Raw genomic sequence first — 24782 nt, 5'->3', positions numbered from 1 at the left:
AACAGCACTGTCTTATATTCAATTTTAAACTCTAAATGATCATTTAAGAAGTAGAACAGCCATTTTGGTGTGAAAGCCTCCTGGTGAGGTGGTGGAAGTTGCTGGTAGGTCATCTGAGGTGACCAAGAAAGATGTTGACATTTTTCAGTATTCTTTGTTACAGTGTCTTCAGCCAAAACAGGCTCTCAGCTTAAGCACGAAGGATCTGGAGTCATAGCTGTTCCAGCATCAAGTCATGTTTCAGCTACCTGTGTCCGCTGCCTTTCCTTATGTTATCTAGTAAACAGGGCCACCTTATCACTTATGGTCTTAGAATGCTTTTCACCTCCCTCTTAGTTGAGATGTAGGATCTAATACTTTAGATGTTATTTGGGACAAAAGAAATAACCCAAGTGCCGAGGCATCTTATAAAGCACATATCTTTCAGTGTTTTGAGGCAGAGAGTAACATAATGCCTAAAGCCATGATGACAATGATAAGAGGTAAACACACCAATAGAAAAGGTAGCCAGTGACAAGCAGATTTGTCCCATCTCTCTCATTTCTATCCCAACCCCATAATGTACAGCATGATTTCTTAGTGTTATGTTGGAGGGAGGGAGCACAAAATTTCAAGTAGACTGTATAATACTGAAGAAAGGGGTTTCATGGAGTCTACATATATCTTGGTCAAAAATAGCATACTTTTGAGACGAGCTTAAGGCTACACAATGCTAACTCCCTTATACAGTTGACCCTTGAACAATGTGGGGTTAGGGGTGATAATCCTCCATGCAGTCAGAAAATCTGCTATAACTGATAGTCACCCTTTGCATCCATGGTTCTGCGTCTATGGATTCAACCAACCTCAGATCATGCGGTGCTGTAGCATTTACTATTCAAAACTATCCACCTCTAAGAGTACCTGTGCAGTTCAAACCCCTGCTGTTCAAGGACCAACTATAGTTCTAAAATTTCCCAAGTTAGCTTAACATAGGCTGGTCTCTGTCTCCTTTCAGGTTAACTTATGCTAGCTGCCCTGAGGCGCTTCCAAAGTGTTCAGTCTCAGGGAGCTCTTCGAGAAGGGGTTCCTCATGGTCACATTTCCTTTCATGGAATCATGCCTTAGGGATTGGCACACATAGTGTTCATAGTGAAAATGCTGATCAGTGGAGTCCAGCTGGTGAGATGAGTAGCCCCCAAGCTATGCAACTAAAAACCGTTGTGAGCACTATGAACATGTAGGAACCAGAGCACATCTCTAGCTTATCTCTTTTTGGAATATTCTTCCTCTAATTACCTGAAAGGCTAATTTCCTCACTTCCTTCAAGTCCTCCCCCCAGATCCTGCTAGTTCAAATGAGGCTTCTCTAAGGACACTCTCTTTAATTCTGTAACCTGAGCTGATTCCCCCATCACAGCACCCCAGAAGCCTCTATCTTTACCCTGCTCCAATGCTTCATTTTTTCCATATCTTGTACAAAAAGTATGTAGTTTATTTTATTTATTTTATTTATTTGGTATATCTTCACTAAAATTTAGGTCCCACAAGGGGGAGGGAACTTTGTCTAATGTGTTCTCTGAGGTATTGGAAACAATTAACGTACTGCTTGGTACATAGGAAGAGCTCAGAGTATATTTATTGAGAAAAGGAACACATCTCCTATAGCAAATATGGTGGAAGGGTAAAAGCCAAACAGCATTCTAAGAGAGGACATTTGCCTGCTGGGGAGAAGGATGGTGAATTAAATTGCTTGATGCATATGAAGTGCTCATGAATTCTGGGAAAGGAAAAATGGACATTTTTGTTCCCTCAGAGATTTTTGTTTCCATTTCCCTTGTTCACAATGAATTTTAATCACTGGTGTCCAAGTAGAAACAAAAGTTAGCACACGGCCTTTATGCTTTCCTGTGGTAGAGGCCAAAGCTCGGATTTCAGACAAATAAGAATGTCAGCCAATGTTAATTTTGTTGCTATTATTTATACATGCTCTTTTCCACCACAAAGTGGGATCATTAGTTAACACATCAGTCTCCCTGGGAAACACTGGTTGGTATTCAGTGAATTTTCGAAGACTCCTATTTCCTACAAATTCACTATTTGAGAAGGTTTTTAGAAAATGTCATACTCAGTAACATTTCCAAACAGCAGAACTAGAGGCCCAGGTTCATCTCCAATGAACCTTGTCAGGCCCTGTTTTCAGATGTTAAGGTTCAATCAAATGAAAAATACAGAAATTAATCTTGGGTACATCTTGAAGTATTACCATTCCACGGTATATTCTTGGAAAAAAAATGATACATATGAATACATGTATATGTGTGTCTGTACCCTTATCTGGGTGTGTGTCTTCACTATGATTATCATTAGGGTCAGTGTGATGTATTGGAAAGAGCACTGACCTTGAAGTCAAATGGACTTCAATTTGAATCCGAACAGTATCGATATACATCCCTCTTACTCTCAAAAATGTTCTATTTGGATAATACATTCTATGTTATTCTAAATAATCTTTATAAAATCTCTGATATAGTTATTGGCCAACAGTAGATGCTCAATAAAAGGTAGTCGTTCTTTAACAAAAGGTTATCCAACTCAACTTTCTCAACATCATCAAGGAGGAACCACTCTGATGATTCCAAGAGAATCGTAATAGTTATTAATAAAGAAAAGAGAAGAAAAAAAATAGGGGGATGTCTATAAATCAAAAAACTGTTAAAAATATCAGGAAGAGGTCATGCCATTCCATGAAAGGAATGAAGAAAACAGGCGCCAAGGTCAAGGTCATCATTAAACCCAGATTCTATTCCTAGCAGCCTAACGTTGAGAACCCTTCTAAATAAGGCCTCCATGGGGGAAAAAAAGTCTCCAAATCACCCAGAAGAAATAACTGTCTACTCCATTAAATTACTACTGTATGCCTTCCAAGGAAAGGAGGGATTCTCTTACTGGAGGAAATGAAACCAAAACCCACCTGCAAAGAGCAACAATAAGAGTCAGTATTCGTGTAGTGCCTCATGTGCTGAGCACTGGGACAGACAGTGCTAGTCTGTAGCTGTTCAACCTTCAACACAGGCAGTATAATTAGACACTTTTATTGAAGAGGAAAATGTCTTAGAGAAGTTGTATAGCTTGTCCAAGGACACACACTTTAAGTGTGATGGCGATGCAATTCTAACCCAAAGCCTATCCAAGTTCAAAAGGGACAGAGACCTCAGGTTTTCTTTCCAATCCCATGTTTTGCCCCAAATTAGTGTCTTGAAAGATTGGACACAAACTCAATACAATTAGGGAGGATTCTGTGACAACAGGTTAATCTATCAAGGATTGTGAACTACATCTGCTTTCTCTGCTTTTCAGGCAAGAAATGATGTAAATCTAAGGAGTCATTTTAGCAAAAAATGAACAATCAATACGTAAGGAGTATGTTGAATCGACCCTGATTTCAATGGTGAGGTGGAGGAAGTGAATGACTATGAATGTGTAAACAGGAACTTGTTCCTCTATACCCACCCCAACCTCAACCTTTGCCCCGCCATACATGGTTTATTTCAGGTTTAAGGAATAACCAGGCCCATCAACAACACCAGCTGAGTTTGTAACCCACTTACCCTTCACATATCCCCAGATGATTAATTTCTACAAGAAGTTATTTTTTGCCTCATTTTATTTTTCACCGAGGGAGTGATCTGAAATCTCAGAGACTATAGAAAAGTTCCATCTAAAATAGCTATTTAAATCTAAAATACAGATTTCAGATATAGTTCAGGGCAGCTGTCCAGCAGGAATTATTACAAATTCATCCCCAGCAGACTTCTAAACAGCCAGCCTCAGTGATTTCTGTCATTATCAGACTGATCCCACTGTAAGCCAACAACCAGAGGAAAACACACTGGAGGTCTTCACCAAGGGCTACACAATCAGGCAAAATATAACCAATATCAAGATATTAAATTTAGCTACTAATTTATGTCAACCTTTCTCAGCATTCTCTGGTTCCCTAGGGACTCTGAAATAGAAACAATGCCCAGAGCAGCAGTGACTTTCAGAGAAAGAGCATCCTTAGAATCAGGCGGCTATCACTCATTAACTATGTAATCTCAGAAGTTATTTAATCTCTCTGAGCATCAATAGCCTTATTTGCAAAATGAAGATGCTTATGAATGGCGTCTTAGGTTGTAATAAAAATTAGGTGTGACATGTCAGGTAATGATAACTAATGGTTATTAAGCATTTATGATATGCCAGGTGCTGGATGAAGTAAGTACTGCTAGTAGAAAAGTAAACTGAGGCACTAGATTTAAGTCACTTGCCAAAATTCACATAAATTAGAAAGTCATAACAATCACATAATTAGAAATAGGATTGGAGCCCAGGCAATCAACATGACCCACGTTCTTACCCCGCTAGGCTTTACTGCCTAATATGAAACTCTGCACTGAGTCATAAGTCACAGCTACAGTTGTTGTTAACCTCTCTATACCACATAAAATGAGATTATATAGAACAACTGAACACTCATGCCAAAGAATACACAATACCTGGGACATGAATGCAAAAGTTCTCCTTCAACAATGCAGGCCTCTTTCTCGAGAAGTTCAGGGCAGTCCTCCCCGCCTCCAACAGCAACGTGCTTCACGTTCCGGCTCCTGCTTCTAAATCCTGGCGAGAGGCTCCCTGAACGGCACGTCTTGGAGCAGGGGCTCCAGGAGGACCACTCGGTGGTTTCGCAGTCTTTTGGCATGATGCAGGACTGGATGGTCACAGGCAAGGAATCTTGCATGCAAAGGCTGAAGGAAAAGAAACAGAAAACTGTAGGCCATAGACTAAATGGGTACAACCAACATTATGAAGTGCCTATTCTGGATGAAAAGAAAAAACCTGAAATCTGGGATAGCGTTCAAGGAGGAGAATTTTTTTTTTAATGTTAGAGGCATTATGATAAAATATTGAAGGACATACATTTTAAGAATGAACGCTCTGTTTCATCTGAAACTGTGAAGTTATTTCACTCTCGCAAGACACACGTGTAAGGTGAGTCCACATTGTACCTTGTCCAAAGCATCATCAGAAATAACGGAGGTTCTTCTCATGCGCTTTCACCTCTGATACAGCCTAGAGTTACCCATCGTTCCGTGGTTCCTAGGTGTCACACACTGTACTGTACTTCACAGGCACTTTCTTACAACAGTCTCTTGAGTATACATAATTATTATGTCCATTTGTAGATGACAATACTTAAGGTCAGGAGGGCTAAGTCATTTGTCTAAGGTCAAAGAAAGGTAAATGTAAGCTTTCGAGTATTATTCTGTCCATTCTTTTAAATACTAAGCAATTAAAAAAATACATAAATGTGGTATTATGTTTCCCCATACTGTTAGGCTCTGTGCATCAATTTCCTCATCTGCAAAACTGAAGTGCTTTCAAATACTAACAATGTAATTGGAAAACAGATAAATAAAAAGATAACATGATAATGTGACGAACTCAACATAAAAGCACTTACTTACAATGATGAGGAGAAAAACTGATGAGGCAGTGATAGACCACCTGGGAAAGCTGGGGGCAGGGGTTAGGCAGGTTCTAAGACAGAAGGACACCTGAGCTGCATTTTAAAAGATTAATGGGAACTTCTCAGGCACGGAATGAAGACTATTTTAACTCAAGAAAGTAGCATATTTGAAGCCCTGAGATAAAATTTGTGGGTATACGAACCAGTGGTATGCTAGAGCTGGATTTACTGTTTAACAAGGACCAACTGTAAAATTTTCAGGAATTTTGCAAGCCCGTTGATTTCATGTAAGTAGCTTAAAATTAGCCATGGTGGAAGTATTTACACTATAGAAACCAGCAAATGTCATAAATCAAGTCCCTTTACCCTACCCTGACCCCTTCAACCCCAAAACTGGTGGTCAAATATTCACAAGCACACCAATGGGGGAAAGTAAAAGCCAACTTGTCAATTGTCATAAATGTGTCCATTTATGACACATAAAGTTCAAAGAGGAATGTGGATAAATATTAGGTATGTAGTTCTTCAAAAGGGATTTCTGGAAAGGCTAAGGAATTTGGATTTAATTGAGCATTAAATAATTTTAAAGGGAGAAAATCAGACTCATGTAGGGAGACAATATTTTGAGTATTATTGGCATTTTTTTCTTTTTTTCACTTTGTTGTTGTTAGTATTTCCTTTATTCAGTCAAAGGCATCCATTACTTTGGGGAAGAAAAGGATAATTTTGACAGGAATGTAAATCAAAGAAAGGGTCAATGTTCAAACACTGACTTCCAAAATTGAGCCTATGAAACTTGGTGGAATAATACACAGGGTTTGGCAATAGTTCCTTTGTATGTGTTTAAAAAGAGAGAAGTATTAAAATGTTTCCAAGTTTCTGACTTGGGAAAGTATGTAGATTAAGGGAGCCACCAACAGAAATGGATTATAGTAGACAGTGTGCAGGGGAGAATGAAATATGTTCATATTTGGCCACAGTGATGAGTAAAATATAGTGAGATTTCCATACTGATATTCATCATGAAGCCATAGAGGATTAGTATGGCTTTCAAATTTCACAATGATATAAGATAAACCTTTGGTCCAATATTTTTTAAAAGTCTATTCAGATCATATTATCCTCTTCAAAATGAAAAAAAGCAATGTATACCTCATTACCATCACTCACTCCAATTAGATATTTGGGGGGCCTGGGATCAAGACAAAGTAGGAAGAACCTCGATTGAAAATGCCCCACATAAATCATAATGTATCATCATTGTACAATGTGGAGGAAAGAGGGAAGGCCCACCTATTTTTTGGTTTATGATATAACAGAAAGCTGTTAATCAACAAGTTTCGAGGTTTTGGCATTTCAGAAATTATTATTGGCTGAGTTATGCCCCTCTCAAATTCATATGTCAAAGTCCTAACCTCCAGTGCTTCAGAATGTATCTGTACATGAAGATAGTCTTTTAAATGTGGTCACTAGGGGTGGCTCCTAATCCAGTATGACTGGTGTCCTTATAAGAAGAGATTAGGACACAGACACACACAGAGGAAGAGCATGAGAAGGCTTGGAGAGAAGACAATGATCTACAAGCCAAAGAGAGGCCTTAGAAGAAACCAACCCTGCTGACACTTGATCCAGCCTCCAGAACTGTGACAAAGTTAATTTCTGTTAAGTTACAGTCGTGGTACTTTGTTAAGGTAGCCCTGGCAAACAAAAACAGAACTTTAATAAAGTTTTTAATTTGTGTATGTTTTTAGATAAGGAGTTTTAATTTCTCAGAAGGATTTTCTTCTTCCTTTCCTAAAGAAGATCCCATACTATACAGTTCTCTGTCTACAGAAGTAGTGGTTTGGTTCTTACCATTTCCTAGCTGTCACTCTCATCTTTCCCGAACTGACTTTTCCTATTGGACCAGAAGAAGGGGTAGGATTCCAACAGTACAAGTACTTGCATGGAGTTGCAGGGATTAATCAAGGCTTTTGTAATTTTGAAAAGGGCCCCTAATTCTTGGAATTAGGAAGGGCATATGTTGCACTGATTACATATTTACTTATTTTTAAAGTTATTTTTATTAACTTGCCTCCTTGGTTAAAAAAATAATAATAATAAAAGGTATGACATAGGGCCCTGGTCTAATGTGATCACTGAGATTTCTTTTTACCGAAATAGTGGAATAAGCACTAAATGGTGAATCCGAAATATGTGTCCTGAAATTTGCATCACAATGCATTAGCAGGACCTTAGTTTCATGGCTACTTAGTTTCATTATTTGCAGGAAAAAAAAAAAAGAAGAAGAAAATGTGATCTGCTTAGCTCCCCAGAGTTACCGTACCCTTCAGTTCAAGTAGAATCACCTTATAAACTAAAGTCCAAAACAAACATTCCTGCCTATACACAGAATTGGGACTCAATCTTTCCACAGAAGGTGGTATGCCTTTTTAATAAAACAGACATATAGTGTTGATTTATCTTTTTAAAAAAAGAGAAGCTACGATAATTAAACCTCCTTGAGATTTATAGAGTACGTTATCATTTGTAAATTACTTCACAAGTATTCAACTGTAAAGGAAATCTTTGAAACCAAAAATAACTCTAGCTATTGTTACCTCCTCTGGAAATGTAAGGAAATCTCTTTACATACAAAATAAGGACAGAGCTCTTAAAAGATAAAAATCAACAGAAAAATACCCTCATTTCATTAACACTTCAATTACCACTTTAAAATAGTATTAAATATCTCAAACATTCAGAAAAGTAGAGTAATGTAATAAACACTCCCATACTTTACTAGCAAAGGCTAACATTTACTTCAGATTTCATTAAATAAATAAAAAATTATAAATTCAGGTGAATTCCCTGTGTCTTTTGCAATCCCAGTTCCATCTCTCTTTCCCAGACACAGCCCCTATCCTGGAATCGATTTTTATTATGCTCCACCACATTTTTATACTTTAACTAAATATGTACATCTTCATAAATAGCATTCATTGTCTTGCATGTTTTTACAAGTTTTACTTAAATATTATTTTGTTATACATATTACTGTGGAAATTATTTTCCTCACTTAATATTATGACTTCTAGATCTATCCATGTTGATAAATGCAGATAATGTACATTCATTTTTATTAGTGAGTAATATCCCCATGTGAATACAGGGCAATTTATGTATTCATTTTACCATTAGTACACCTTTTGGTTGTGCTTAATTTCTTATGATTCCACAGGATTATGTATTAAACCTTCTTTTACATGTCTCTATGTTGTTACACATGTGTGAGAGATTTCCTGTGTATTTTTGCCTGGAGTTAGACCATAAATAGTCATGTAAACAAATATAATAGGTATTGTGGTATTTTTCCTTTCCTACATGCTCAAAATTCTTGGTTTTAACAGACTTATTTTTCCAAAATATTGAGAAAGTGCACTTCCTTTTCCAGGTAACCACTGAGCTTTATTCATATTTTTGTCAGATAATTAGTGATTACTCAGACTTCCTATCTGATGAATTAATCATTCATATTGTTTGTCCATTATGGTAGGTGGACTAATGGTGCCCCCAAAATATCCACATCCTAATCCCTGAAAGCTGTGAATATGTTACCTTACGTGCCAACATAAACTTTGCAGATGTGACTGTTAAGGATTTTGAGAGGAAGAGATGATCCTGGATTATTCAGGTGGGCCCAATGTAATTATAAGGGTCTGTCTGAGAGGGAGGCAAAGGGGCCACAGACAGAGAAGTAGATATGATAACAGAATCAGAGGCTGGGATAATACATGACCCAAGGAATGTGGGCAGCCTCTAGAAACTGAAAAATGCAAGAAAACAGATTCCCCCTAGAACCTCCAGGAAAAGAAAAAAAACAAAAACAAAAAAACCCACAGAATAATGTCTTCAAGATTTCTTAACTTTTAGGCTTCTGACCTCCAAAACTATAAGCTAATACATTTGCATTATTTTAAGCCTCTTAGTTTGCTGTAATTTGTTACAGAACTTGTAGGAAACTAATACGTCTATCTTTCCATTCGGCTGCCTTTTTCTTAATGAATTTCATAAGTACACACAAACAGATGATGATGACAGTAAACAGATATATGGAGAGAAATACAGATTCTTTATAGTAACCTGTTGTTTTCTCTATATGCTACAAATAACTTTTCCCATAATTTTACTTTTAATTTTGTTTATAGTGTCTTTTGTGGTACATAACATTTTAGTTTGTTTTTCAGTCTTTCCCTTTATAGTTTGTGCTTTTTGACCACAAACAAGATTTTTTCCCCATCCCAATGCCATAAGTTGTGCTCTCATATTTTTTCTTCTAGAAAAGTTTTATATTTCCAATTTGATATTTAGCTCATCAGTCAATTTGATATATATTTTCATGTACTGCATTTTATATGAAGGACCTCCTATTTTGGAAACATCAACATTAAACACATTTGTCCTTCTTGTTTAATCTATATAATTCTGATTTTTTCCCCTATTTTCAGTATTCTTTTCTTTCAAAGAGATTTCCTCAAAATTATCTTCAAACTTTTTATTAATTATTTTGCAAACATATTTTGCAAATTTTTAATGTCCAATATGTCTTTCTTATTTCCTACTTATTTATTTTTAATATTACCCTGCTTTTATTTCATGAATGAATATTTAATATCTTTGACAATATTAAATGTAAACTTTTTTTTACTTTCATGATCCTTTGCTCTTATGGATTAGAATGAATGAAGTATCACAAGCACAGATTGGAAGCTCTTTGATCACAGGTGGGTCTCATCAAATGGTAAACATTTCTGTTGGCTGATTATGTGGAACTCAGACCATGTTATTGGAGACCCTCTAATGCTGGTCTCCATCAGTCTTTATTCTTTAGTTCACCTTTTTCCCAAGATAAGAATTCTACTATCTCTTGCACTATGTGTATAGAGCTGGCTGTCAGCTTTATGAAAACTGATTGGAGAAAGAGCTGTCAGGACACTCTCACAAACTATGGATGGATTTTCACTTAACCTGCATGTTCACAGGATGATGTTTCACATACTATGTTCTGCAGGTAAGGGAGTAATTTTTAGGCACACTGAACACATTTTTCATCAGAGCTGCTTACTACTAACTATAATTCTTAAACCTTCCAAGAAGCTTGTACTAGAACAGAATACGCTATGCTGTGGTAACAAATAAACCTTGAAATCTCAATGGTTTAACAAAATAAGTGTTCATTTTCCCTTCACAAAGACTTTGATGCAGGTTATTCAGCCCTCTTAGAAGGCTCTTTTCTACATGAAGACTTAAGGACCCAGTTTGTATCCATCTTAAAAATTCACCAGCTAGAATACATGGCTTTCAAGTTCACCATTAGGTAGAAAGGTAGAGAGAGCAGGAGAATGGGCCAAAGTGATTTATGATTTTACCCTAGATATGGCTTATGTTACTTCTGTCCACATTGCATCGGTCAGATCTCAGTCAAATGGCTCCAATATAAGTGCAAAGAGGACAGTGAAATATCTTTATATGTGCTGTGAAAGAGGCAAAAATGTGATAGGCAAATGGGTTTGTGTCCGGTACAGCTGTGTCATGTAAACTGATTTGCTTCTTGCAGGTCTTCCAACTGAAGGGGAACATTCAGCTTTTTCTACTCTGCTAGGTAAACTACCACTCATTCATCTACTTTCCAGCTCCCAAAATTCATTGACATTTCTTTTTAGCTATTATATCCTTTCCTATTATATTTGTCCTTGAGAGTTCATGCCTTTTTTATTCCTTTACTGTTATTTAAGTGGGGTTCCAGAATACAGCAGTAATAAATGATTATGTTCAGTTGCCACCTTTAACCAGAAACCTAAAAAGTTCTTTGACAAAAAGCTTTGTGAAAGCACATAATGATCTAATCCATAAATAAACAAATTCCTACAGAGCTGAATCTGCCCTAGGCATGGAAAAAAATACTGGTTAGAAGTAATTAAAAATGGATGAGTAAAGTTTTAAATTGTGAAAGAATTTTCATTTCCATTATACTTGTTCTAAATTATTATAATATTTGTTTATAGAATTTAGTACTTGCAAAATGTGCTTTACAGTTAAAAAGTTATTTTTATAGAAGTAAAATTGCAACTAACTAAGAAAGTACTTTAGCAAACTTTATAAAACTGTGGGTCATTCAAAAGTACAGTTATTCCAACTATTTAGCAAAAATACTGCTATCCACATGGTAGCAGCTTACCCAAATTATAGCATAATAACAAGGGAACAGTTGCCTCTAGAGCTTACGTATTCTAACTTAGAGAATGATTGCAAGATCACACCATGAAAATAACACCAGGGAATAAAATGTGAATGGTGAAATGAAGAGAAAAGAACCAGAACCTAGATAGGCTTAAAAGAGAATACATTTGGGAAATCAGATATAATATATGCTATTTATTTAAATGATTTTGACTGCAAAGTGGTAGCATTTTTCTGCCGTAAGTCAACCTAATAGGAATATCTGAGAAAAACAAGAATAATAACTTGAAGAAGGAAAACATGCACATACCAAGGTTTACGTGAAATCCCTGGCTGCTTTAGAAACTAGACTAAAAGTAAGCTGCCTACTATAGATATGATTCAGCAAGTGAAGACATTTGAAGAAAAGGTGAGTTTTAAAATTTTTTTCTGGAAGACAATTTTGAAAATTTAAGAAATAATTTCGAATTACCAAGAAAAATATTAAGGATTACTGAGAAATTTTAGCTGGAGGATTGAGTTTCCTTTTCTAAACTCCCTTCGTGGACAAAGTAGCCTGAGGTAATTTATGTCTTATTTGACAAAAAATATTTATATTACGTTAGAATTTATAACTAATGGGGGCCTCTGATTGAGATATACAAACTTTTTCCTTCTATTTCTCAATAAAATAAAACTGAGCTATTAAAATGCCCCTTGGGACTTCCCTGGTAGTCCAATAGCATATCCGCCTTCTAATGCAGCAGATGCAGGTTCAATCCCTGGTCATGGAACTAGGATCCCACATGCTGCAGGGCAACTAAGCCCGCATGCCACAACTACTGAGCCTGTGCACCTCATCTAGAGAGCCCACGTGCCACAAACTATAGAGCCCATGCGTTCTGGAGCCTGCACGCCACAACTAGAGAGAAGCCCAAGTGCTGCAACAAAGAGACCATGCACCGCAATGAAAGATCCCACATGCCACAACTAAGACCCAACACAGACAAAAAAATAAAGAAAATAAATAAATATTTAAAAAAATAAAATGCCTTTTAATGTCTTATTTTGATTTATACCATTTTAAATTGTTCAAGAGATAATAAACCTAAAATCATGCACTAAAGCTAAAATAGCAATATGAAATTATACTTCAAATATGCTGTTCAGTTGCTTCTGTAGGATAGAGAGATTTTTCTATGGATAAAGAGATAAGAGCACAGATATACTGACATATTACATTCTTGAGAAGAAATATCCTTGAGAGTGATATTATATCAAAATGGAATTCTTTTAGTATTGTGCTCATTTCCTGTTACCAGAAAACATTGTTCAACAGAGATTTAAAATGCAGTATAAGTCTCAGAATAAAAGGGATTCTATCTTCTCCACATTTCTTAGAGTACTAAGAATGATATGTTGATACATATTTGTGAATGCTTAGAGATGAAAGCAATATCAGCAATCATTTGAAGGTCTAAGCTGCTACCTTCAATTTATAGAGAAGTACACTGATGCCCAAAAATGTTATGTGACTTTCTAATGGGCACACAGCAAAAAAAAAAAAAAAAAAAAAATACAGAATGGCCAAGACTAAAATTAAATTTCTCTGTCTTTTAGGCCAAAATTATGTTTACAGTTAATCCATGTGAGAGCTCTTCTTGTTAGAGACTCAAATTTACCAAACCTGAAAGTTGCATTAAAAAAAAAAAAAGCCTATCTTGACTTTCAGGTTTGGAGAACATTGGCAGTTGCCTGACTCTGAATTTCTCCTACCACCATTACCTCCCCAAAAATAATAAGAGTAAAACAAACCACACATTACCCTTCTGTTCACCATTACTGGATAAAGAGAACACACACACACATACACACACACATACACCTCTTCAGATCACAAGTAAGTAGAAAAACATTCTAACAGACTACTCACTGACCTCCTTCAGATGCAATTTACTGGCTGTGGAAAGTAGAGGAGAGGCATCCTAAAAGAGTCTTATAAAAATTACTGCAGAAATTATCATACTAAGTGAAGTAAGCCAGACAGAGAAAGACAAATATCATATGATATTGCTTATATGTGGAATCTAAATAAAAAGGATACAAATGAGCTTATATACAATACAGAAATACACCCACAGACATAGAAAAAAACTTATAGTTACCAAAGTGGAAAGGGGTGGGGAGGGATAAATTAGGAGTCTGGGATTAACAGATACACACTACTATATATAAAGTAGATAAACAACAAGGATATAGCACAGGGAACTATACTCAATATTTTGTAATAAACTATAAAGGAAAAGAATCTGAAAAATATATATATATACATATGTATAACTGAATCACTTTTCCATACACCTAAAACTAACACAACATTGTAAATTAACTATACTTCAATTAAAAAACAAAAAAAAAAAGACTACAGAGGAGTTAAACACTTAGATGAACCACAGACGAATCTTTTCCAGAAAAAGTAAGTTAACCAAACTTCAAAACACACAGTACAGGTCAGAAATTAGTAGTCCTAGCACACATACAGAGGAGGGCCTTGAAAGTGTGCAGGACTGGAAGTGGCAGTCTTGGAGAAGCATACCTTTGGAGGATAATCATATATAGAGAGGATGGCTGGTAGTCCATAGAGATGACACAGTGAAGGAAAGGAAGGAAATAGTGAAGGAAATTAAGAATCCTATACAAACAAAGGTGAAATAAGACACACCTGGGACTTCCCTGGTGGTCCAGTAGTTAAGACGTCTCCTTCCAATGCAGCAGGTGCACATTTGATCCCTGGTCAGGGAGCTAAGATCCCACATGCCTTGTGGCCAAAAAACCAATACATAAAACAAGCAATATTGTAACAAATTCAATAAAGACTTTAAAAAAATGGTCCACATTAAAAAAGGCACACCAATCTTTCCCCACCACCACTACAAGCAATAATGTCCATAAATGGCACGTCACAAAACATGGCAGTACTCACAGAAGAGGACGATTTTGAAATAGGAACAGTGTTCAAGAAATGAATGAAAACAGAAATAAAGCAGATTACATCCATTCAAACTTACAACAAAAAATCAGAAAGTGTGAAAGATTTTCTGCTGGTAAGAAGTTTCCTCTAAACAACCAGAAACAAAGTACTGATAGAAAAATACTGTCTTTCCACAGGTGAAACTGCAGTAAATATCCTCAAATAAACATTGACAGATATTAAAAAAAAAAACCTAACTTGAATCAGAAATACAAAAACTAAGACCATAATGGATTTAAAACAAGACATAAAATGAGAATTCACTGAACTCAGGAAGAACACAGAAGGAAAAAAATCATTTAAAAATGAATACCGAAAAAAAAAAAGAATACCGAATTACAAGATGCCCAAGAAAGAACAAATTCAAATGAAAACATAATATAGGGTACTGAAGGAAAGTAGGTGGGAAAGAACAAAGAGAAATAAGATGAAATAAAGAAGTAAAATGGGTCAGAGAAAGTAGGAACATAGGTAGAGATGTCCAACACACATATTAGATATATTTGGGAAAAAAGAAGTCAATACACCAGAAAAAGCTAATGTTTACAAATATAGCCCCCCAATAAACCTTCCCAAAAATAAAAGAAGATTGGAATCAATACATTTAAAGGACCCATCAGGTACCCTGGAAATCTGACCCAGAACAATCAACTCCAAGACACATACTAGTAAAACCATTAAACTTTAAAGATAAACAATCAGGTTTTCAGGCAAAAAGATGAAATAACTTACAACTACCAAAAAATTAACTGGCAACAGACTTCTCAAAAACAACATGTAAATCAAGGCTACACTGGAGTAGCAATTTTCAAGAAAAGTCAAGAGAAAATGTGAACTAAGAATATTATATCCTGCTAAGCAGTTCTTCAAATAGTTTTTAATCTACCAAATTCAGGAAATACTGTACACTGTGACCTTACATAGGAATCTACTGGATGTTGAGCTTCAATCAACCAAAGACAACTTGTAAAGCTGTGGCAAAAGAACTGACCTTAAGTATTTCATATATATAACTGTAAAGCTAAGACTACAATGAGAGTGGGATCATGGGTAGAATAATATATAAACACTACATGTTCTGACAAGTAGAAAGAATTCACATAAAAGATGAAAGGATAAGAGAGAGAAAAAAATGGGAAGATAAAATAAAATTAAAGGTCTTAGTTGGGAGTCATTTAAAACTGATATAACAGGGCTTCCCTGGTGGCGCAGTGGTTGAGAGTCCGCCTGCCGATGCAGGGGACACGGGTTCGTGCCCCGATCCCGGAGGATCCCACATGCCGCGGAGCGGCTGGGCCCGCGAGCCATGGCCGCGGAGCCTGTGTGTCCGGAGCCTGTGCTCCGCAATGGGAGAGGCCACAGCAGTGAGAGGCCTGCGTACAGCAAAAACAAAACAAAACAAAACAAAAAAACAAACAAACAAACAAAAAAAACTGATATAACACATAATAATAAATTAGATTAGAAAAATGGGAGTGAAGAGCACTATAAAAAGTTTTAACACAAAGATAAACCCTAAAATTAGAATGCACCAAAAAAGACTTAAAAGTAAAAGCTATACACCAAACAAAAATACAGTAAATATGATATTATATATACCACAACTCAATCTAAGATAATATGACAAAATGTGATGAAACATAAGTCCACAAATGTGAATAAACTTAATTCATTTATTATAAGAAATTTAATGTTTACATTGACTCAGGAAGCAAAACCCAACTCCACACTGATGCTGAATATGAGACATACCTAAAGTGTGATGATTAAAAAGGCTAAATATAAAGGGATAGAAAAATATTTTTCAGGAAATTGAAAACAGTAAGAATGCACATGTTGTAGTACTAATATCAGGCAAAGTAAAATTAGTCAAAAAGATTAGAAGAAACAAATAAGGATACTTTATAATGCTAAAAAGCTACATTCCACAGTAAAGATATAGCACCAAATTATACCAACAGCCATGTATAGAAAAAATATAGAAGATACAGGAGAAAAAGAAACACACTAATAATAGGAGAAGTTAACAACCATTTTCAATATAAGTCAGGCTTGGCAGACAAAATATAAGGAAAGATATAAAAAACCTACAAGGTATAATCAATAAGTACAAATACATCAAACAATTCACACCAGTAACAGAGAATATACCTTGTTCTTAAGTGAACATAGAGCATTCATAAAGACTGATGACAGATTATAACACAAAGAAAACATCAGTAGGTTCTATAATGTAGAAGTATTATAAACAGCAATCTGCTTACAATGCAAATAACTAGGAATTAAAAATAAACAAAAAGCCCTTCCTATCTGGAAATTAAAATATCTTGCATCAGACACATCTTGGGTGAAAGAGGGAAAACAAAGAGAATCTATAAAAATTTTTTAATAAAATGATGATAAATAAAAACACTATATGTTCAGAATCTATGGGATCCATTTAAAGCAGATATCAGAGGAAAATTGATAACCCTAAACATGCATGTCAATATGAATAAAGATAAATTAATTAAACACCCTATCTAAAAACCTAGAAAAAGAACTAAAATAAACACAAAGTAAACATAAAGAAGTAAATAATGTAGATAACATAAAAACAATAAAGTAAAATCCTGTTTTTTGTGGGTTTTTTTCTGGTAAACCAAATAAACAAACCATTATTTTAAACAAAACTGAAGAGAGAAAGCACACATATATAAAAATTAAAAATGACACAGGATAAATAACTCTTTGTACAGGATATAAACCAACCGATATAAATAAATTTGAACATCTGGAGGAATAAGTCATTTCTCTTAAGAATATAGTCTATCAAAATTACTCCTAGTATGAACAGATTAGTCTCCATAGAAAAAAATGGAGAAAGTTTTCAAAGAACTACCTCACAACAAAGCATCAGGTCCAGCTGGATTCACAAAGAAATTCTACCAAACTTTTAGTGACCAAATGGTCCAAAAGCTATATTAATTGTTTAGAACATAAAAAATCAAGGAAAACTTGCACATCATTTTTATAAAGCAAGTATTATAATATCTCAATGAGATAAAAAGAGCAAAGAGAGAAAGAAAATGACAAACTGGAGTATATATTACAAGTGAAAAAATGGTTCAGTATTCAAAAATATATTGATATAATTCACCATACCAATAGGTTCAAAGAAAAATATCATATGATCATCTGCAATGACACTCAAAAAGCCTTTGACAGAATTCAATATTAATTCCTAACACAAACTCTTAACAAAAACAGAAATGGATGGATACAGCCTGAATATGATTAATTACACACACACACACACACACACACACACACACTTGTGACAGGGAGAATACCACTCCCCCAAAAGGTCCATACTTTAATTCTCAGAACCTAAAGGTATTTTGCATATGTGATTAATTAAGAATCTTCAAACGGGAAAATGACCCTGGATTATCTTGGTGGCCCCAGTGTACTCTCTAGGTTCCTTATAAGTGAAAAAGCTGTGCAAGAGAGTGTGGGTCAGGGAAATCCTTCAGACAAGATCTGAAGAAACTACACTGCCAGCCAGAGAACACAAGCAGTCTTTAGAAGCTGGAAAAGGCAAGCAACCAGATTCTCCACTAGAGCCTCCAGAATAAAGCAGCCTGCTGAGAACTTAATTTTATTCCAGTGAGACCCATTCCAGACTTCTGACCTCCAGAACTGTGAAATAATAAAGGTGTTGTTTTAAGCCACTAAGTTTGTGATAATTTGTTATAGCAGTAATAAAAACTAACAGATACCTCAATCTTAAACCAGAATCTTACTTAATGGGGAAATTCTGGAGGCATTCTCAATGAGATTTGAAAAAGGGAAGAATGCTCACTGTCTTCACTACTATTTAATATTTTTCTGAATTCAATACACTAGACTAGAGAAAACAATGAGAGTCATGATATTAGAACAGAAGATCTAAAACTCTCTGTGTTTACTGATAACATGATATTATATTTGAAATTGACTAAAAAATAAATGATAAAAAAGACTTAAAAGAATTCAGCAAGCTACAAACTATAAAATTAGTATATATAAATCAATAGCATTTTCTGTTAACTACTTAGTGAATACAACAGATGACAAAACATCTACAGTAGCAACAAAAATATAAAATACTTAAAAAAAAACCTTAAGAGTTGTTCAAAATCCTTATAAACAAAACTATAAAACACTAATAGACACAAAAATAGATTTGAGGGACTTCCCTGGTAGTCCAGTGGTAAAGAATCTGCCTTCCAATAGAGGGGATGTGGATTTGATCCCTGGTCAGGGAACTAAGATCCCACATGCCACAGGGCAACTAAGCCTGCGTGCCATAGCTACTGAGCTCACACGCCTCAACTAGAGAGCCTACGTGCTGCAAACTACAGAGTCCACATGCTCTGGAACTCGCGCCACAACTAGAGAAGACAAAACCCACATGCCACAACTAGAAAGAAGCCCGTGCGCCACAACAAAAGATCCCACATGCCTCAATGAAGATCCCTCATGCTGCAACTAAGACCCGATGCAGCCAAAAAATAAAATTAAAATAAATAAATAAATAAATCTTTAAAAAATTGATTTGATACAAATGAAAAGACAACCCTTGCTTTTAATTACAATCTTTCAACATCAAATGTTAGTTCTTTGTACTATCAAAAATTAAATTAACAAAGCAAATCCCATTTACAATTGTATAAACAAGAATAAAATACCTAGGAAAAATTTTAACCAAGGAGGTGAAAGACCTGTATAATGTACTGTTAGACATTAATAAAAGAAATTGAAGAAGACATAAATAAATGAAAAGATAGTCCATGCTCATGGATTGGAAGAATTAATATTATTAAAAAGTCCATACCACCCAAAACAATCTATAGATTCAATTCAATCTCTATCAAAATTCCAACAGTATTTTTCACAGAAATAGAACAAACTATCCTAAAATTTATATGAAACCACAGAGGACTCCAAATAGCCAAAGCAATACTGAGGAAGAAGAACAAAGTTGGAGGCATCATGTTTCCTGATTTTTAACTATATTACACAAATATTGTAAGCAAAACAGTATGGTACTTGCAGAAAAACCGATGCACGGATCAATGGAACAGAATGGAGAGCCCAGAAATAAACCTCCACCTATATTATAAAAAGGGAGAGCCCAGAAATAAAATTACATCTATATGGTCAATTAATTTACAACAAAGGAGCCAAGAATATACAGTGGGGAAAGGACAGTCTCTTCAATAAATGGTGGTGGGAAAACTGGACAGCACCTTGCAAAAGAGTGAAACTGGACCACTTTCTTATACCATATACAAAAATCAACTCAAAATGAATTAAAGATTTGAATGTAAAACTTGAAACCATAAAACTCCTAGGGGAAAACAAACCATAGGAGTTGACACAAGTCTTGACCATGACTTTTGAATTTGACACCAAAAACAAAAATAAACATGTTGGACTACATCAAACTAAAAAGCTTCTGCACAGAAAAGTAAACCATCAACAAAATGAAAAGGCAACCTACTGAATGGGAAACAATATTTACAAACCATATATTTAATAAGGGGTTAATAGCCAAAATATATAAAGAACACATGCAACTCAATAGCAAAAAAACAAGCAATCCAAATAAAAAATAGGCAGAAAATCTGAATGGATATTTTTCCAAAGGAGGCATACAGATGGCCAACAGGTACATGCCAACAGGTACATGAAAAGCCACTCAACATCAGTAATCATTAGAGAAATGCAAATCAAAACCACAATAAGATATCACCTCACACCTGTCAGAATGGCTGTCATCAAAAAGACAGAATAACAAATGTTGTCAAGGATGTGGAGAAAAGTGAACTTTTGTGCACTGTTGGTGGGAATGTAAATTTGGTGCAGTCACTATGGAAAGCAGTATGGAGGTTTCTCAAAAAATTAAAAGTAGGACTATCATATAATCCAGTAATTCTACTTCTGTGTATCTATCTATCTATATTTTATATTTTATGTATAATATAATATGCTACATATATATAATGGAATATTATTCAGTCATAAAAAGAATGAAATCTTGCCATTTGTAACAATATGGGTGGTCCTTGAAGGCAATATGCTAAGTAAAATAAGTCAGAGAAAGACAAATACCATATGATCTCACATATATGTGGAATCTAAAGCAAAACAAAACAAAAAACCAAACTCATAGATACAGAGAACAGATTGGTGGTTACCAGAGGTGGAAAGTGAGGGGAGAAATGGGTGAAGGAAGGTATAAACATCCAGTTTTAAAATAAATAAGAATGGGGATATAATGTACAACATGGTGACTATAGTTAATAATAATACTGTACTGAGTATTTGAAAGTTGCTAAGAGAGATCTTAAAACTTCCCATCACAAGAAAAAATATTTCTGTAACAATGTACAGTGATGGATGTTAACAAAACTTATTGTGATTATTTTTTAATATACACAGATATTGAATCATTATATTGTATACCTGAAACTAATATAATGTTATATGTCAAATATATTTTAGTATTTAAAAATAAAGGGACATATATTATTAAAAAATGTTAGTTCTTCCTATGTTAATTTATAAATGTAATATAATCACAAGAAAAATTCCAATGAGCTAGTTTTATTGAGCTAGACAAATTGATCATAAATTTTATAAGGAATGATTATCTTTCAAGTAAACTAGGAAATACAGAAAAAGAATAGTTATAAGGAAGGATTACCCAATCAGGTATTAAATTATGTTAGCAAAGCCCCTCTAATTACAATAGTGAGGGACTGGCTCATAAATAGACAAACAGAATAGAAGTCCAGTAAGAGACCCAACTATATATAGATATCTAATACACGATAAAGATGGTATCTCAATTACAGGGTCAAAGAGAGAGCCTTTTTTTATAAATGGCACTGGAACACTGGAAAGACTTTTGGGAAAAGATAAAATTAGATCCATTCCCCACACTATATATAAGAACACAGTGTAAATTGATCAAACATTCAAATATAAAAACAAAATTAGGCACACACTAGGAGAAACCATGTTATATTTAAACTGGATGTGTAAAAGAACATGACTAAATTTCCAAATGCAATAAATTAAATAGAGAGACCAATATGACTATTAAGAAAAATTTTTTAAACTTTTGCATAATAAATATTACCATAAGCAATGTCAAAATCCAAATTGCCAACTAAGAGACAATGTGAGAACACATATCCCAGATACAAGGCTAATATTCCTAACTACAAAGACTGGGAAATGAGAGCTGAGACAAAACTTCCTATAGAAATATAGGCAAACAACACAAATAGGCAATTTGCAAAATGATCCAGAAATATGGTCCCTGAATACATGGGCAAATGTTCAAATTCACATATATTAAGAGAAATGCAATTATGATACCATTTCTCATATTTCAGATGGTAAAAAATTTCAAAAGCTTGACAATACACTCTTTTTATAAATTTGTTGATGGAAATGTAAGATGGCATCACTCCCACGAAGGAGAATCTGGCAATATCTAACAAAACTTGTATTTATTTAACCTTTTACCCAGCAATCACACTTCTAGGAATTTATCCTGAAGATACACGTGCAACAATATCAAAATATATGATCCAGAGTTTATTTACTGAAGAATCATTTGTAATTGAAAAATACTGGAAACTACCAAGATGGCCAAGCACAGGAGTTTGGTCAAATAAGCTATGGTGTACAGTCAGCAAAGTACTATGCAAATGTAAAAAAAAAAAAAAAAAATGAAGAAGACCTTTAATAACTGATGTGGAGCAATTTCCAGGAAATAATATTAAGTTTAAAAAAAATGCCAAAGAGATTAGATAGTATGCTCTCCTTTGTGTAAGAAAGAAGAGAAAGTAAAAGGAAACACAAGGAGGATAAACTAGAAAACAAGAAAGTGCATTACCTACAAGAGGTAGAAGACATAGGATGACAGTATTGAGGATGGAGTAACACTTCTCTGAATTTAACTTTATGTATACATTTGGCTTTAGAAACATGCTAAAATTAAATATATTTTTAATTAAAATATATATTAAATATATTTTTTAATTAAATCAATAAAGATGAGGAGGGAAAAAAAATCTAAAACTTAAGGAAAACTGGAAAAAAGAACAAAAAGTCCTCTATTCCCATTCCCACCAACACAACAAAAGCAACAAAATATTCTCTACTGTTTTCAAAGAACAACGTATGAAAATAACGTTTTTGTTTGGGGTCTGCATGTGTTTGTGTCTGGCGAGTTATAAGAATAGAAAATTTCTTTCCAAATCTACTATGGTGGTAGAGATAAAAAGCAAACAAAGTAATAATGATATTTGAGCTTTAGGAATGATTCTTCTTTTATGGTTTTAAAATTTACTATCTTTCAGGATTTCCTTTCAGGGGAAATCATAGAGTATTCAACTATAGTGGTCTGAGAATTTAAGGTATGTTTAACATGTACCAAATGATCACAGTGCTTAAAAGATTGTCCATGTTCCCCTATATTAAAAGTAAAATCCATTCGTCTGAATTTTATTCAGCCAAACAATAAATAGGAATCATTTTCCTACTCATATAAACAGATTGCCTAGTCTACAGCTAAGAATTCCTAACTCAGATGTCCTCCTCTTTAAATAAATAAATAAATAAATAAATAAATAAACAAACAGTGAAACAAAACAAAAAACTGAATAGAGAAGACTACTTCATTTCATTAAGTTAAGGCGTGGTAAAAGTTCAATAACAGAATCACTCATTATCTGAGAAAAAGAATGGCTGTAGGACAGCTATTTTAAAATGTAATAATGGAACCTCAGAGAAAGTCCTGTCAAAATAAAAGAAAAAATAGGATATGCAATGAGACAATTAATAGATCTTTAAACCCAAGAGGCAAATCAATGATGAGGGAGCACAGTGGCACCAAGAGTAATACAAACTGCCTACCACATTGCAAATAGAACTGTGAAGGGAAAATTGCTGGAGGTGATTATCAAAAGTTACAGTAATCAATGAGAGAGCTCCTATAGGGCATCAGTTAAAGCTCTGTGGTGTCCTAGATGAAGAAAGTGACTTTCCAGCAAGGCACAAGCAGGAGTTTGCATTATGGAAGTAAAGACGAGGTCCTCCTATTCTAAATGCTAGGACAACCAGCCATCGCCATAATCAAAACAGAGGAAGCAAAATGACATTTGTCCCTACAGTATCACAGAGTCTACCAAAAGGAAAGCGATCTAAAGGTGCATACAAGTACAGAGTAAAAGGAATCTGTACTTGAGGATAATTTTTACCTATTAAGGGAAACAAAGTTCATCCTAGAAGTCAACAGTTACACAAAAATGACAATGTTTTCTTGAATGAATGAGACCAACAAAAAGAAAAATATATACTTTTTAGAGTTGGATTTGAGCCTTTTTAGCAAAATCCTGTGGACTGTTCACATAGTTCATCAGGTTTGATAGAAATAAGACAATATTGTCAACAACTCAACCACACAGTTGTCAAGGATAACGTTTCTGTTTATTGCAGTGGAAGGTCGAGGAACAGAAATGTCCCCACTGAACACCATATTTTCCTAGTAACTCTAGTAACACCATACTTCCCTAGTTTGTGAGTCATTTTATAATTCTTTGATGGCTGAATGGAATGAATAGTATAGATTTCATGGGATAATGGTCTTAAAAAGTTGCTTCAGCTCGACATGCTGCCTAGTACTCAAAAGAGAACAGGGTGACTTCTGGCTCCCATTTCAGCATGTAAGCAGCTTAGAAGGTATCACTTCAGTCCTCACAACAAGACTGGACAAACTGAAAATCAACAACGTTTCTTAGATCTATCAGAGAATTGTAGTCATAGGGCAGATAACTGCTCCAGAAATTGGAGAGACAAAGGTAGAGAAAGAGTATCACAAATTACTATTGGAGGAGCAGCCCAGGAGCAGAAACTGCCACTGGAGCCAGTGGCAGGGTAGGAAAACTTGAACTGAAATTGACAAATTACTGGTGGTTCAGTATGGACAAGTTTTTAGTTAAAATCTCCGGGGGATGGGGGG

At 34.9% G+C, this 24782-nt stretch overlaps 1 protein-coding gene across 1 annotated transcript in view; it reads right to left on the bottom strand.

Moving 5' to 3' along the window:
- THSD7B (thrombospondin type 1 domain containing 7B) overlaps positions 1-24782 on the bottom strand; it is an 801116-nt gene that overhangs the window by 590220 nt on the left and 186114 nt on the right. The window contains exon 3 of the mRNA XM_060106700.1: positions 4520-4768. Coding sequence (XP_059962683.1) covers positions 4520-4768 — 249 coding nt within the window. The remainder of the gene's footprint in view (positions 1-4519; positions 4769-24782) is intronic.

This window comes from Mesoplodon densirostris, chromosome 8, assembly GCF_025265405.1.
Source record: "Mesoplodon densirostris isolate mMesDen1 chromosome 8, mMesDen1 primary haplotype, whole genome shotgun sequence".
NCBI classification, from domain to species: domain Eukaryota; kingdom Metazoa; phylum Chordata; class Mammalia; order Artiodactyla; family Ziphiidae; genus Mesoplodon; species Mesoplodon densirostris.
The sequence above is the reverse complement of the archived record's forward strand: the minus strand, read 5'-3'. Positions and strand labels throughout refer to the sequence as shown.